The sequence below is a fragment of the Mastacembelus armatus genome, chromosome 1 (assembly GCF_900324485.2).
Source record: "Mastacembelus armatus chromosome 1, fMasArm1.2, whole genome shotgun sequence".
Classification (NCBI taxonomy): domain Eukaryota; kingdom Metazoa; phylum Chordata; class Actinopteri; order Synbranchiformes; family Mastacembelidae; genus Mastacembelus; species Mastacembelus armatus.
Window position 1 is genome coordinate 1,345,158 of NC_046633.1, and position 16,031 is coordinate 1,361,188.

Sequence of the window (16,031 nt, forward strand, 5' to 3'; positions counted from 1 at the left end):
CACATTTTTACACACGTCCCTCTTACACAAACATGTGCCTATTTACACGCCTGATGGCCTCCATACAAAATTAAACAGCAAACCGGGATGTAACTATAAATGGAGATTTGAACTGCTCCTTTAAATGAGATGTCATTTTACTATCCATCCGTGAGCATTCGGTCCTCAGAAGTATAGACAAATATGAAAACACATGTGGTCAGTGTACTCACAGCCTCTCAGTTCCTCTGGGGATGTTTTTGGGTACAGAACGGATCCCCAGTCCGTGGCAGTCCACGGTGTTCCCCAGACACCTGCAGGGAGTGGGGCAAGCCTCCGTACGTCCCAGTCCAGCCAGCAGCACCAGGATGCCCCACGTCAGTGCGATCCGCAGCCCAGACCAAGAATCCTGGCCTGGAGCCGCTGCCACTGCCAGCATCCTGCCGCCTCCTGCCCCGGCTCGGTTCCAGCTTCTCCCAGCAGGCATCCTGCAGCGCTCCACGCCACACTGCAGAAACCAGCACCGATCCTATTCCTTCCCTTACCTTGGAATGAAGGACTACCACCAAGGGAATACCTCCCTTGAGAGTGGAGAAAAATACCTGAAGTACAGTGAGTGAAACGCTGAGACAGATCACAGCACAGCCAGGTGAAGTTCAGCTGGGACAGAACAGCTGCCAAAGTGGCTGCTCAGAGAGACAAAGGAGAGAAAAGGTTTTAAAAAAAAGACAAGAATATCCTCCTACTCCTCCTCCTCCTCCTCCTCTTCTTCTTCTTCTTCTTGCCCGAGCTTCAGAGCCCCCTCCAGTTGCCTTCTCTTCTCCTGCTCTCCGGTGTGCTCTCTGGCTCTGTGGTGCAGCTGTACAGCGTTCCTGCCTCTCTCCCCTCCACTTTTCATTGAGTCATTGTGCACTGAGCCACTAAAAAAACAAAGGGGGGGACTCCCTCACTCCCTCTATCTCTCTCACACACAGAGCAACCATCCATCAAAAGCTTTTACAAATAACAGCACCAAGACTCCTCCCATGCCCCCCCCCCAGTCACACATATATGAGTATACACACTCACACACACACTCACACACACACCAGCACCCAGAGTGAACTCACATCTATTCAGTGACAGCAGCAGCAGGCACCTCCAGTGACGGCAGCCTTTTTTTTTTCTCCCTCTCTCTCCTTCACCCTCTTTCTGTCTCTCACCCACATGAGCTCTCCCCCCCACGGGGACCGAAAGACCCCGAGGCTTTTCATGGACATGATGAGGAGAGGGAGAGAGGGAGGCAGAGACGAGAGGAAATCGTGATCACGCTGAAGCATCCGACCGGGACGCTCCAGAGAAAATGTGTCAACAGAAAAGAGGAAAGTAGCTGCGAAGAGAAACGACAGGAAATGTGAAATAAAAGGAGACGGACAGTTTGGTGTGTTAATGCGATAAGATGTTCTGCACCACCTGGGCTGCAGGAACCTGGGGTGGTTGGGGAAGGAAGGGGTTCTTGTGAGAGTGGCATAAGTGGAATGCCATAAGCTGCCACAGAGCTTACTTACTCAGAGGTCTATTATGGATTCACTGGCAAGGCTTTGAAATTCAAATGGAGCCTGAGTTTTCTCCACAGAAAAGCTGGCTTCAGCTTTTGTGATTGCCATATTTCCAAGGAAAAGAAAGTAGAGGAGGGAAAAAAATGTGAATCGTCAGGGATATGGTGGAGAAAAGCCACCATAACTTAAATGGACCGTACAGTGCAGCCTTCTACATCTTCGGGATGTTGTGCGTTAACTATTCAGAATTCTTGAAGAATGACCCAAATTGATGGGAATCCCACAGATGTTCACTTCACGATGATATAAAACAGAGAAAAGCTCCAGGTTTGCACGTCTGTGAAGGTGAAGGCTTGATAATGCTGAACGATCTGCATCAGCAGAGACCAGAACCCGTATGGGAGGAGAAGCAGCTTCACATACAGTAGCTCTCAGTTACAGCAGGACAGGCCTTCAACATGAAGATGAAAGCAGATTTTTGTTTGTTGTAACAGCTGCCACATTTATTGATGCAGTTTTCTGGAGCACAATTAGACGTTCTCTAAAGAACAGATTTGATTCAGTGTTTGCTGCAGTATGATGAACTGCAACTGGAGGGCACAGTTTACTACACAGCTATTTATTTATCACCAGAGATCACAGAACATACTGTGATTATTGCTTGTGGCCTCACTTCGTCTTCTCCCTGCAGATTCAGCCTGACGGGTTAATTTAACCAGGAGCTCTTCAGAAGTGATGGAAAACAAATTGGCCACAGGCGGAGCCCGGCTGCTTCCTTTGTGCAGCTGAATTGAATGACTCATTTGGCGATAATCAGCAACAAAGGGAGGGATGAGATGTTGACATCTCCGGGAGGGGTGGACCCCCCTTTATTTCTGGGGCTATAATAGCTTTCTGAGGCAGGGGTAGGTGGAGAAGTGGAGGGGGCAGCTACTGGAGTAGTGTCTGAATTGATTTCTGGAAGGACAGAGCAGATGTTTTTCTTCCAAACACATTTATTTACCAAACCATCAGATTTGGAAAAGTCTCAGCATCAGTCGCTAAAGCTTCTCATACTCACAAGACGTATTATTGAAAACAAAACAGTGCTGACGTTGATGGTTTTGATAAATTAAGACTCCAGATTAGAGGAAATACAGGAACCAACTGCTCCAAAAGAAAACATCGATACTGCTTGTTGTTCCAGCATGTCAATCTAACTAATTCATATAAATAGCACGTCACTGAGACAGAATGAATAGATGTTTAAGCTGCACTAAGCCTACATGCTTTAAAACACTGTGGAGTCAGGTTTTGGTTAGAGCCTGCTGGAACAAACCAAATCACTAATGTCTACGAATCAAAAGTGACCAAAGGAGCAGGCTGTGTATCATGTCAGTGTTAACCTCAGAGGGTCACATGTTCCCTTAAGTTCATTTTAATTTCATTTATAGTTCAAAACAAACAGAAAGACTCCAAAGGTAAAACAATTATTCATTAATACCTTTGATCATTGGTCTCTGTTCACTCAACTCGGCTCCAAAATCAGATGGGTAAGAGCTTCTGACTGGAAACTGGTGTTTGAGCGACCGATGAGACGGTGAAGACCAGTGTATGGAGTCACCCTGTGCAGACAGCATCCAGAGAAAACCATCAGCCACAAACCTGACAAAATAAATGAGCCCAGATCAGGTTGGAGTCCAGGATGTTCAACATGGACTGGACCAGGACGACCACAGTCGCTGAGCAGCAGCAGCCATGAGACGTGGAGGTGAGGTGTTCAGATATGAGGCTGCATGACTGTAAAAGGAGGAGGGGCTGACGTCTAGAGATGGCACCATGAAAGCACAGTTGGAAACTGAATGAAAAGATGACTCCCAGTCTCAAGAGTCTCTGCAGGAGAAGAGTTTTCCACTTCAAAAGTCACAGAGGAGTTTTTAGAGAACAAAGGACATGCTTGGAGAACTTTAAAGCAGAAGGTGGACAACAACAAAAGCCCTCCAGCAAAGAGCAGCTGAACAGAATCCACTGTGAAAAACCGACAGAACATCTGTCCAGAAAACCTTGTATCATCCATGGCCAACAGGATCCAATCTGGCACCAGAAATACAGACAGTTGGATATAAAACTTGTCAAATGAAAGAACTGAATCTCTGATGAAGTGTACTGACTTTTGATTTAGGAACTTTCATTACAAATTAATTAAGGGCCTTCAGCTAAAACTACTTTTACTGACCAGGGGTTTACTCCGTTCTGTTGTGTACTGTAGTAATAGATGTACTTTATGTGCAGTTTATTATCATCCTTGAATGTGCACCTGAGCATGAGCAGCTCTTTTGACCTACTTTCCTTAATCACATATGGGTATCACTGTGGGAGAGACAACCTTTACCTACTACAGTGGAACAAACCTGGAGCAGATCTTACTTCTTTCACTGAACAGACGTACAATACAAAACAGGGCAGAGACGACTTTTCCTCCTTCTTCCGCTTAGCTCCTTAGACGCCTGCAGGAAGATGCTGCATGTTTTACCAAACCATAGCAGCCAGTGTGCTGCTTTATGCTGCAGTCTGCTGGGGAGGCAGCATGAAGCAGAAGGATGCAAGGCAGCTGGACAAACTGGTGGAAAAAAGCTGGTTCAGTGGCTGGAATGAGGCTGGACTCACTGGAGGCTGTGGTGGAGAGACGCTCACAGACAAAGGTAGAGACCATCCTGGAAATCACTGACCATCCCCTTCACAACATCCTGATGGATCAGAGAAGCAGCTTCAGGACTGAACCATACAGGAGATCCTTCATCCCCACAGCCATCAGGCTCTACAGCACCTTAGTAAAATGATGGATGACTAATTAACATGAACTGGACTGTTATTGACTGGACAAATAAATACTTATTACTTTCACTGCAAGACCACCTCAGTTTTTACTTTGGGGATTACAGTTTATCTCATCACATCACTACAATTTTAAGTAAATCTCCAGAGATGATGTACTCAATTAAGTTTCTATAGCAACAGATAAATTGGACTAAAATTAATCTGCAACTCTGCATATGGCCTTAATAATAACCAGTAAGCATAAGAAGTTAAACGCATAATCTAATAGTTCTGTTGGTGAGGTGGCAGTTTACGACTGTCATTAGCAGACAGACTGCACCTCCATATTAACCAACATCACCCTCTAGTGGGCAAACACAAGCACTACACTTATGAAAAAAGTGTCAAGTACAGTTTCTGTCAGGCAGCACTGATCACATACTGTACTGTCAGTATAGATTTAAACAAACACTGAAACAATAACTCCAACATAACAGGTAGGAAATATAAAAAAGTTTTAATCCAAAGCATATCATTTGCTAAGGAATCCAATGTACACATTTAACTTATTTTACACAAAAAAAGGTTATCACAGTTTAAACCAATTGACATAAAAAGATAAGTTCTTCATGACATTGGAAAAATGCGACATTGGCCCTCATTTACAAAGAAATAAGGTGCAACTGAACATTTTAGGTGCAAATTAAAAGGTTATCCACTTTTGTCTCATGTGTGTTCCCGTCATATTTGCAGAAACTATGCGCAGCAAGCACGTAGAGATCAGTAACTACATTTTTCACATTTATGTAAAGGTAAAAGACTTAAACCTGCAAGAGTCTGAAAATGTAAAACCGCATCATTCAGAATGAAATTTCTTTTGTTTGAATGACAAATATACACTTTAAAAAAAAAACCAAAAAACACTAAGTTAAAACTCATTTTGTAGTTAAATTCTACCCACCTAAAAACATTTCCTGCCTTAAATGCAATAAATACAACAGAATCAACATTAGCTCAAATAAAACAGGTTTGTAAAACTGCTTGTAAACATGATGAAATATTGTGAGAAAAATAAACCACAAAATGCAAAGATCCAATTTTGGCTGTTTCTCAGCTGAGATATATTCAGTCAGGCTCATTAAAACCTAAATGATCTGCTGCTATGACAACACATGAAAAAAGGAGGTTTACCAGAATCCACATCAGGAACATGTCAGACAACTTCATCACTTTCATCAAACCAACTGCTACAACATCCACAACCCTCTCGAAAAAGGATGCACCAATAACAGATTCTTAAAGAAATACAAGTAACTTGAAATAAACAAAAACAAAAAAACATTCCAAGATACCAAGACAAAAAAATGACTTCACAGCTGCTTTGGGTTGTGGTTTGCAACGTCGCTGAGCATGGACCCTGCTGAGGTGTCGCCGAGCAAGGCAGTGGATCCAATAAGTACAATTCTTCTCAAAACGTCCCAACTTTTACTTGTCAAAGACAGTTTTGTAATTTCGTAAGCAGCTCATTGCACAGCTGTTCCTTTAATCACAAACAACCCTAAGAACAGTCATTTTCAACACACACTGTTTGGAATGATGCACACTGAATTCAATATTTAGTGTCACAGGCTTATGATCTGTCACGAACTGCAAAAAACCCACAAAGGTCACTGCCTGATACGCTCCTATCTTCCTGTCCTCACACTGGTGCCTTACCCAAAACATGGTCTCGTCCTAACACATCTGCTTGTCCACATTAGACCAAATACCCAGTATGTTAAGAAGAGACCTGAATTGTAACAGATTACTGTCCATTTTCATCTGAACACATACGTACAAAACACTCTTTCAACTTTCATTTCAACCATCACATCAACAAATTCCTCAACCACCTTTGTTAAAATTAAATGACACCCTCCACCTTTCAGGCCAAGAAAAAAGAAAAAAGAAAATTTAAATGTTTGAAAAACATAAGAAACTTTAGTAATATAAGATTTTAAATCCCAGTCAGTGGTTTCACAATGAAAAGTAAAGATCATTATTATTTAATTCCTATTTTCACCCAGTTATCGTCCAGTAACTAAAGAGGACACGTTATACCAAGAGCAGTTTCACACTTTAAGAACAAAGTCTAAAAGAAATGAAAATGCACAAACACACTATACAACATGTATACATATCACATGAGCTGCAGCAGACTGTAAGCTCAGCTAGATAGTGGTCACAGATTCTGATACAGTAGCTAACAAAACTAGTTTCAAGTGATAACTGACACAGGCAGGTCTGAGCCAGCAAAGCCAAACCAAACCAAAGCCTCCAGTGATCCACACTCGGGTAGAGCTGGACGGGAACCCTGAAGTTTAGAATAGTGTTTATTCAAAACAGCACGCCATGAAAACGGTAAAGTTTTAATGCTCATGTGTCCATGTTTCACATTTTAAAATATGATCCTTCCGCAGATCATTTAATTCAGACGTGGTTGTGCCAGATGAAGCTTTAAGAAAAGGAACATTTTAAATTTGTTTTAACACATCAATTATTCTGCGATTCTTCTAACTGCTCCTATTTCCAGCCCTACATCCCATATTACCACACACATTTCGTGTGACAATCCTGTTGACTCTAAAATAGAACCAATCACAAAAGCACTTTGTTCTAAAAGTAAAATGACTTAAAATAATTTGAAAACATTATTAAATAAATAAAGTCCAGTACCTACTGCTGCTACTGCAGTTTCTTATCTCCCAAAGAGTACCATATTCTTTCAAAGTGCAGCCGATGGGTCAGTATTGCTGCCTGAATAAATTAGTAACACAGCTATAATCAAAGCAATTTGGGCATTTTTACAGAACCCACAAGTAAATTATCTAAAATAAAAGCAGCAGTGGAGGATTTTATTCCACTCTACTAGTTTGCAAACCTGCCGTGTCCAGCTGTAGACAGGACAGAGTTCCTGTCGTTTGGTTTGGCTGTCCTGGCTAATCCTGCTGTATATTAGTCACAGTTAAAGTAAACCTAAGACAAAGAAAAAACAATGATAAACATACGGAATAATATTAATACTGCCCGGGTCCAACGTGAGATGAGGACGTCGCAGGTTTTATGCTGAGATCTCCTGAGCAGGAGAAAAACACATTTTGGACACAGAGGGAGAGTCCTGCTGAGAGACAAATGCAGTGGGGACAGACAGGAGGTGGGACAAAAACTGTAAATCACAAGTGAACACTGACAATTATAATATCTTGTAATATATCTTGGTGTATGCAGATCCCATGTTACCATGTTTTAGACAATTTAATGAAATAGGAAGCATTTTCTAGACTCATGTGTCCCATAAAAACTTAAAAAAATAACTTATACCTTCCTCTTATATTGTCTTTAAATGTAAAGTTTCAAGAAAAGAATCAGATGGCCAGAATTTTCACTTCCTACCAAAACAAGTCCTGATTAATGGGTTATAGTCACTAGTTTATTCATCTGCTCTGAAAATAGCTTTTTTATTATAATACAAATATCCAAAACTATAGTCACTGTATAGTGTATAGTCACTATAGAGTCGATGTGAATTAAAAAAAATAAAACTAATGCCAATGATGTCATGTGAAGAACAAATGGGAAACAGTGTCATACCTGGGAGACCTTTAGAGCTTTGTCCTTATTAAAAGGGAAGTCTGGGTTTTTTACCACAAGCCCTGCCTTCCCCAACACAGGACCATTTAATGTGATGTTCTCCTGTACAGGCACAACAAAATAATAGTAATAGTATTTTTGTCATGTCGAGGCATATGCTGATTGATTGGCAGAGAAGAGCAAAGACAAAGCCAACAGTAAAAGTACAACAAAATATCAAATACATCAGAATTTGTCAATCTACACATGGTTAAACAAAACACTTACCGCTTTCAGGATGACATTCTCTTTGCCATGTTTTCTTCCTGCCCTGGTGACAGTATCAGGGGAGATGTGTCTGACTAGCCTCTCTGCTGTCAGCTGCTCACCACGAGCTTTGCGCTGTCATCACAGCATCAGGTGGGAAAAGTTATAAAACAGCTCTTTGCTGGAACATTCAACACTAACAGCTGCCTGGTATAATTAGCATTCCTTTACAATTTGGCACTTCTTTAATTCACATGATTATTTTGTCTCTAAATGTGGAAAATATTATCACAATTAAAATGAGCATTGACAGGTACAACCTGTAAACACTCACAGGCATCAGAGAACAATACCTTTGACCAATGAGCAGAAGGTGCTACCTTATAACCTTTCTTTAACATTAACAGTGTGTGCAGTAATGTTCAGAAATTTAAGGACCTCGCCCTTCCATGCCATGTCCATAAAAATGCAACATGACAATAATTAGTTTCATTTCTCTTAATTATTGCTTCTGCTCGTCATGACTTTCCAGCATTAATATGGAACTCGATACCTTGATGAGGCCACCAAAGGAACGTGAACGGGGATGTTTCTTGTTGGCAGCAGCAGGACCATGCTGGTGCTCATTGGGAGGCGTCCCAGAGTTTGTCTGTTTGACTAACTGCACAGAGGGGAAAAAAAAACAAAAACCCATACATTTTATATTATTTAACACACACACAGTGATTTGCATTTAGGATGTTCAAGAACAGATGAACTATTTTGTTTTAGTTCAACCAGCCAGAAAGAAACCCCAGAAATGAACCTGTCGGACGAGTTTCTTTTTCTTGGCAGAGTCCGGCATGTTGTGGTGGACGTGTCTGAAGAGCTCCTTCAGGGCCTCCTCAGTGTACTGTTGGGCTGGTGACTGGCACTGCTCATGAGAGCTGGGGCCCATTACAGCTGTTCTCTTCAGGGGAAACGCTGTCCGCTGAGAGGGAGAGCTGCTCACTAACAGGAGGTCCAGATCGTCCTGAGAGCATACATGACGTTATATGTATGGGCAATATATAAGGACAAGTCAGGCAGTATGTTTTCTGTTGGTGGTTATTTATTTTGTTGGATGTATATATTTGATATAACTAATGTGACTCCACTAACCTTAGTCTGTAAAGCCTTGGTTCCAGTGAAGTGAACTCTGGCATATTCTCGCAAGTAGACTGGAGCCTGAACAACATCCAGAACACACTGTTCATCCACAAGTTATGCAATAAATTGTCACACAATATGAGTTTTATTTCTGTGTGATTCGTAGAGCATTTCCAGACTGGGTGCATACTGGATAACTAATCTAGGCCAATTTTATTTATTTATTTTTTAATTATTATTTGACTTTCAGCCATGTGTGTTGTTAACAGTCACCCGAAAGAGTTTCTGTGAATGTTTGATGAGGAAGGCCATGCTGTTGTTCAGTTTCTTCAGATTGTCTTTCAGGTCACCAGCTGTCATCTGGAGCAGAACAGAACAGAAATCTGATCACAATTCATTTAGAGATGCTTCATTTCTATAACCCTGTAGTATTATATAACTATAACTAGTATAAACTATTTAAACTGTATAACTAAGGAGAGAGATCAGTTGCAGTTAAGCTGTTCATTTCATAAGGGTGGAAGACAAATTAACTTAACTTTCAAACTAACCGACCTTATATTGATTAGTGATCTATAATGAGCTAGAGCACAGTCCCTGGTCTTTAAACTGCTCTTAAGTACAAATCTTACATGTCGGGGCCACAGGACATGTGGGGCAAACATGAGGGCCAGATTGAAGGCAGACATTTTGTTCTTGTCCTGCTGTTTGGCAGTGTGGTAGAGCAGGTCCAGCAACAGTTTGAGCAACGACCGGTTGGACTGGGGTAACAGAAGGAAGAGAAGCTGTAGAGCCTCGATTTGACGCTCCTTGTTGGGTATTGCAGTCTTGTTGCCTTGCTCATCAAACAGAGTCATGTCTGGGAGGGGGACAAAAGAGAAGTAAGCATGTCACAAACAGAATTATTATTGATCTTTACATTATTAGTCACCTAATTCTGCCATTTTTTTTCACATTTACATCACAACCATGTCAATTCCAAAATACTACAAATAGTTTTAATTCCTACCAGCTATCTTGAGGTGGACATGGAAGTGTCTGTGTGTGAGCAGAGGCTCAGGCAGCTCTCCCAGGAAAGTCTTGAGCAATGTGGCCACATCATTAGGGTGAAAGTCTCCAGATGCCAGGTCAACATCAGTTCCGCTGTTGAGGAGCTCCTTCAGAGCCTGCTGTCGAACACTGTTTCCCGGAACCCGAAACAGACCCTCCACATGCAGATCTGAGGTCACAAGAGCCAGTGGAGATCCGGATGTAAAGCATTCAACATTTCCTAATTCTATATCTAGTTTTTGTTTTCTCTCTGATAATTATCACTCATCCCTGGTTTTAGGACAATTAGAAAACATGGCATTAAAATTATTCTGGAATAAAATCAAGTAAAAGGCTATTTACACTGATCAGTGGTAATGGGTTAATGGGAGCTAGCTTCTGAATGGCAGGGGAAGAGAAGCTTTTTTAAAAATAATTAAATACACAGTAAATTTTATTTAGATTACTCACGTTTACTGAGGTACTCAATGAGCTGGTAGATCTGGGCGATGCAGGTCTCTGTCAGTGGGGTTCCAAACACAACGCCTTTATCTGAGAAAGTAGAAGAAGAGATAGCAAAAGTTACTGAAGAAATCCACCTTACAATAAAACATTATCATCACATATTAGTTTGAAATATCCCCTCAAAAAGGTCTAATGACACTTCCTCCAACACTACCAAGCTTTTGTAGAGAAACTAGCTTTAAAACGGTATAAATAAGCAAACATGCTACAGAAAAGGTAGTTGTGTTGTGTCATGTACATATTGTTAAAAGACACATTTAAAAATGCAACATAGGGTGTAGGCAGCATTCTTCTTTTAAAACTGATCGACCAGAGCAGGTTCAAGTTCAATTTCTAGACGATAATTGACCTCTGACCTTTGCGTTTAAGGAAGTTGAAAGATCGGAAAAACCCTCCATTTCCACCTGTTGGGGTCTTAGGGCCCTCTTCACCAAGGAGCTGAGCAAACTCTGTGCCAGGAAGGTCAATAAGGCGTGTAATATTACTAAGCACCAGCTCCAGGAAAACATCCGGGTTTTCATGGCGAAGTTTTTCCACGAAAAAGTCTGGGTTGAAGATGACTGGTGGTCGGCCAGCACGAGTGCCCCCCAGTGATTCCTCATGGCTGATCACCATACTGCACACCGTACCTCTGAGGAAGACACACGAAGATGTTGCATGGCTTTTTCTCTTTGTATGCACAGCAAGTTTTGATTAGGTAAAAACCACCAGATGGCAAGTGCTGCTTGATGTATGTGTGTGCTTCAATTATGAATCTTTAATACATCTGTGTATAATAAAAATAGTTGAAGTTACTGACATTTGTCTGAGGAGCCTGACATTATATTGTGGCTCCTCAGTCCTCAGCACACAAATAATGTGTACGTGCCACATTTTGAGTTCAGCTTTAATGTTCTGACCTCTCTCAAATCAGTGTGTTGATGTGCCAAAGTTTGAAATGAATTCTTGAATTATTTTGTTATATGTTTCATGATTAATATAGCTCATCACTCATACTATGTCAAATTTTATTACTCATTAGTAAATAAAAATAGAGTAGATATTGTATTAATTTTTTTAATGTAACGTTACACTTTTTTATACAGGCTATTCTGCACGGATATGAATACAGTGGGTGAGATTTTGGCTTGCCCTTATGTCATGGACAAAGAATAGTATTAATAAAAGCCACCTCTCACACCACAAACAATCTAGCTTATTATTACAGACCAAACAATGACAGGGCGATCTATAGTGCATAGTTTCTACTAAATATATAGTTGCATGTAAACTAGCAAAGAAAAAGACCCTTAAGTGTAGAATAATGTGTCAAACCAAAATTAACGCGAACTGAGTTAGCTAACCATGGAAACTGTAGTTAAGCTAACGTCAGCGACGGTGTAGCTAGCTAGCCCAAACATGCAACAGCCTTCCCGAGCTAACCCTTCTCAAGTTTAATAATGAGTGATAATACTCACTAGCGTTGTTTATTTCATTTTCAAAGTGTTTAGCATTTAAATCACGGCCAATAATGTTTATCCACCGGGTTTCACTGTGAGCTTCCTGTATTGTCATGGTAACGCTAACGTTTCAGCGCTAACGTTAGCTAGCTAGCGTAACAGAACTGGCTGTTAACAAACGTCTTCGTCACTCCATTTGACTAAAACTAATTACGTTTGACGGTTTCAAAATGTCGCCAACTTTAAAAATCTAACAATATCAGTTTCAAACCACTCTTACCTTCTTTTTTGCGTGTTTTCGTCGACATCTTTCCCAGCAGCCATGTTCGGTTTGAATTCTCCGCTGTTATCGTTCAGGCCCTGCCCACCTCGTCAATCATTGGTGGGCTGGCCCAACAAACGCGTGACGTGTAGACGCTGTTTGCCAGGTCCGTCGCTCTGATTGGCTGGTTTGAATTCACTGGCTGTTTTGCAGGACAGATAGGCTATATAAAGGAAAATTGGGACCAACAGGAAGTTCATACATACAGACGTGTGTTTACAGGAGCTAAGGATGACAGAAAAAGACAAAGTGGACTTATTAACAGCATTTTCATGTTATGTAACTACACACAGAGGGGTCAAAGCATCCACAACAACATATAACCGGGGCAGCTTTTTCAGTACCAGCCATAAAGGTAAAGGTAAATAGGGTTTATCCCACAACAGGTCACCTGGGAGTCTATGGTAAAAATGGTGGAGATACCTCTGACTGCACAGAAAGGAATGTCAAAAGTCTTAATATGCTCTGACTATCTGTTCTTAACAGTCATTTTTTACATGACTGTTTACACCAGCTCAGTTTATGTGACTGCAGCACATAGGGGGCCTGAAGGGGAACGAGGAAGCACACAGGCTAGCAAAGCAAGGATTACAAAAGGATGAAACAGATTTAAATATAAATCAGAACTGAAGAGAATAATATGGTCTAAAGCAAAAGACAAATGGCAGCAAAAGTGGAATATAAAAGGTAGATTTCTTTATAATCTCAACAACAGAGTCAATACAGCATCATCTACTTTGTGTCATTAAATACTGTATAAATACCTTTGGTTTATACCCTGCCATAATATGACTCTACCAGTCTATGCCATTTGCAGAGAGAACTGTAGTTGAAAATACCTGCAGATACACAAATATATCATCACTTGCAACATCATATGTAATCACACTATTTCAGTTCATTGTACATTTGTTTTGTGACTTTTTCAAAATACATTTCTTTAACAGTAATGACAGAGTCCAGAAGAACAGACAAGAACACGAAAAGCAAACACTGTCCCAAACTTCAGCAGCCAGTTAGATCTACAAGCAAACCTCTCAGACACACAACAGCTGGAATATGAAGTTATTTCAGTTCAATATGAAGAAACATATTGGCTAAAGTTTAACAATTTGCATGAGTGCAGCTTGATGGAGTCATGGGAATGAGTTTGGATCAGTCACTGCAGGATGTGTTGGTGGTGACAGACCCAAACCATCACTGTTGTGAAGGTGCAGCACAGAAATCTTGCTGGCAATAACCAAGACTCCTCCCTGTCTCTGTCACATGCACTTTTACACTTTGTTACGTATCCAGGAAGATTATTAGAGGAAGACTTTAAAGTCTGTGTGACTGACCACAGTGAGGTGACAGAGACCTGACTCCGCATCTGCAGTCGACGTCCTTCTCAGTAAGAAACTGTTCTATACATTTGTTTCTATTGCCCCGTTTAGACGTGAGGTGCTGGAACCATTTGAAAGGTGAGACTTTTATTTGTTTGTTTGGGGTTTTTCATATTTACTGATGTTTATTTACTTTGTTGACTAGTGAATGACAGAATCTGCAGGTAAAGACAGACATCCAGTCATCTAAATATTGGGTGAGGTGTATTTATCGACATGATTCATGTCATTTCTCATGTATGTTGTTGTCTGTTGTATTTACCTGTTATCTATTTCAACATGTCTGCAGCCACAGCAGAAAGACCAGGGGACCAACCATGAGTTTTACAGCAGCAGCAGCTGGATTTGTTTTCCAGCTTCTCTCTTCACCAGGTGCTGCATATTTATATTTTTGATATTTTACTGACGCTGTAGCTGATTGTTGTTATTATCAGATATTAGATTTGCCCTGATGACCAGTCTGTTACTTTGCTGACACATAGAGACAGACACTCACACTCACATTCACACATTGCAGAACTTGCAACACTACCTGACATATGAGGTTTTCACACCTCTTTAGTCTGCACTTCTATTTTTCACACTCACTCACCAGTTTCCTGACAAAGGACTGAACAGAGATCAAACATGTTGTTTCCACCCTCCCTCTTATAAGATATAATCCTCTGCCTTTTATCCTGTAACATGATTCACAGGTGACATTCATTCCTGTCCCTTTACTGCAGCTTCAGAGTGTATGATGTCCTGCCTCAGTGCACATACACATCAACTGTAGAGAACATGGACACATCTGTGTGTTTTCTGTGTGTTACAGTGGTGCAGGCTCAGGATGGCTGGAGAGTGACTTACACTGCTACTGACATCTGTGCCATAAAAGGATCAACAGTGAACATAAGCTGCACCTACACATACCCATCTAATGTTAGAGTTCAGGAAACATTCTGGTTTACTAAAGGGACTAATACAGACCCAGTGGATCTGAAGACTCAGTCAGAGTATTCAGGTCGTGTTCAGTATCAGTGTGATGATAAAACCTGCACTCTGACAATCAGAGACCTGAGAGAGACAGACTCAGCTCAGTACCAGTTCAGGTTCATCACAAACCAACAAAGTGGACGTTATACTGGTTCACCTGGAGTCACTTTGACTGTCACAGGTAAAACAGGTGATTTTTATATTAGTTATTTCCAACTATTCAACATTTGGAAACAGTAACATGAACATGGCTGCATGTGTGTATGTTGTTAAATCTAAATTTCTGCTCTGTTCCTCTTCTTTTTCCACATAACCAGATCTCCAGGTCAAACTGTCTTCATCTTCATCTTCATATTCATCATGGCTGGTCTGTCACAACAGGTGTGATCGGCCTGGTCGTCTTTCTTATGTCTGGTACAAGAATGGACAGAAAACTTCACAGAAACTATCATATTATTATTATTCAGGCTACTTTAATTCTGCAGACAACTATTCCTGTGCTGTAGCAACATATGAACAGCTCCCATCTCCTTCAGTGTGTGAGTTTCCACCAGAGCCTTCCACCAACTTAATGTCATTTAGCAGAGACTTACAACCCAACTACAATACTGTATACTGGATGGATTTTAGCTGTGCTGGTAGCATTTCTGTAGAAATGGCAGTTCACCACTTTGACCCAGACTGAAATATCTCAACTACTATTAGAGCAGTTGGGATTAAAATGTATTGAGAGAAAACAGAGAATGAATCATATGATGTTGGTCACACCCACGGTGAATAAAAGGCTGAGACTTTACTGTTTAGTGAAACAAACTCTACAACTACTGGATGAAATTTGGAAACTCATTCATGTGTAAATGTACAGACCACAAACATAAAGCAGGTTTCAAAGTTCTGGTTTTCAACAGGACAGGATTAATACAGGATATAAAAGCACAGAGTCTATAGGATAGTTGTCTAAAATGACAGACAATAATCAGTCCTTGTAAAGGCCAGTCTTACAGAAAAAAACACCCACCACCTGGACAGCTCAGATCCTGGA

General features: G+C 40.9%; 3 protein-coding genes across 8 annotated transcripts in view; 1 reads left to right on the forward strand and 2 right to left on the reverse strand.

Moving 5' to 3' along the window:
* The window catches only part of LOC113128302 (slit homolog 1 protein-like), a 45,388-nt gene extending 44,616 nt beyond the window's left edge, over window positions 1-772 (reverse strand). For both annotated transcript variants that reach the window (XM_026303535.1, XM_026303534.1), the window contains exon 1: window positions 213-772. In XM_026303535.1, coding sequence (XP_026159320.1) covers window positions 213-466 — 254 coding nt within the window. In that variant the 5' untranslated portion in view covers window positions 467-772. The remainder of the gene's footprint in view (window positions 1-212) is intronic.
* Window positions 773-4,811: 4,039 nt separating this feature from the next.
* Window positions 4,812-12,668, reverse strand: arhgap19 (Rho GTPase activating protein 19). Of its 2 annotated transcripts, none has more exons than XM_026304474.2 (12): window positions 12,591-12,668; window positions 11,228-11,502; window positions 10,818-10,898; window positions 10,327-10,536; window positions 9,950-10,176; window positions 9,591-9,677; window positions 9,330-9,395; window positions 8,995-9,201; window positions 8,743-8,850; window positions 8,211-8,324; window positions 7,944-8,045; window positions 4,812-7,470 (listed from the first exon to the last, which is right to left on the reverse strand). In XM_026304474.2, exons 1-12 carry the CDS (start codon window positions 12,632-12,634, stop codon window positions 7,414-7,416), a joined length of 1,578 nt encoding a protein of 525 aa, XP_026160259.1. In that variant the 5' UTR covers window positions 12,635-12,668; the 3' UTR covers window positions 4,812-7,413. The 2 variants fall into 2 exon arrangements, with proteins under 2 accessions (XP_026160259.1, XP_026160258.1); XM_026304473.2 differs by having other exon boundaries at window positions 4,812-7,473.
* A 1,323-nt stretch (window positions 12,669-13,991) lies between these two features.
* On the forward strand, window positions 13,992-16,002 carry LOC113128699 (uncharacterized). Of its 4 annotated transcripts, none has more exons than XM_026304202.1 (5): window positions 13,992-14,022; window positions 14,160-14,211; window positions 14,304-14,386; window positions 14,829-15,170; window positions 15,307-16,002. In XM_026304202.1, exons 3-5 carry the CDS (start codon window positions 14,332-14,334, stop codon window positions 15,672-15,674), a joined length of 765 nt encoding a protein of 254 aa, XP_026159987.1. In that variant the 5' UTR covers window positions 13,992-14,022; window positions 14,160-14,211; window positions 14,304-14,331; the 3' UTR covers window positions 15,675-16,002. The 4 variants fall into 4 exon arrangements, with proteins under 4 accessions (XP_026159987.1, XP_026159986.1, XP_026159985.1 ...); XM_026304204.1 differs by lacking the exon at window positions 13,992-14,022 and adding an exon at window positions 14,041-14,092; XM_026304201.1 differs by lacking the exon at window positions 13,992-14,022 and having other exon boundaries at window positions 14,029-14,211.
* The last annotated feature ends 29 nt before the right edge of the window (window positions 16,003-16,031 follow it).

What these genes read in the sequence shown, in the direction of transcription:
- arhgap19 (XM_026304473.2), bottom strand. Translation starts at nt 12,634, where the DNA reads ATGGCTGCTGGGAAAGATGTCGACGAAAACACGCAAAAAAGAAG. An exon ending in ATGTCCTGTGGCCCCGACAT is followed by an intron (nt 9,678 to 9,949) that starts GTAAGATTTGTA and finishes GTTCTGCTCCAG; the next exon opens with ATGACAGCTGGTGACCTGAA. An exon ending in ATTCACAGAAACTCTTTCGG is followed by an intron (nt 9,396 to 9,590) that starts GTGACTGTTAAC and finishes GATGTTGTTCAG; the next exon opens with GCTCCAGTCTACTTGCGAGA.
- LOC113128699 (XM_026304200.1), top strand. Translation starts at nt 14,254, where the DNA reads ATGTTGTTGTCTGTTGTATTTACCTGTTATCTATTTCAACATGTCTGC. An exon ending in CCAGCTTCTCTCTTCACCAG is followed by an intron (nt 14,387 to 14,828) that starts GTGCTGCATATT and finishes TGTGTGTTACAG; the next exon opens with TGGTGCAGGCTCAGGATGGC. An exon ending in AGTCACTTTGACTGTCACAG is followed by an intron (nt 15,171 to 15,306) that starts GTAAAACAGGTG and finishes CCACATAACCAG; the next exon opens with ATCTCCAGGTCAAACTGTCT.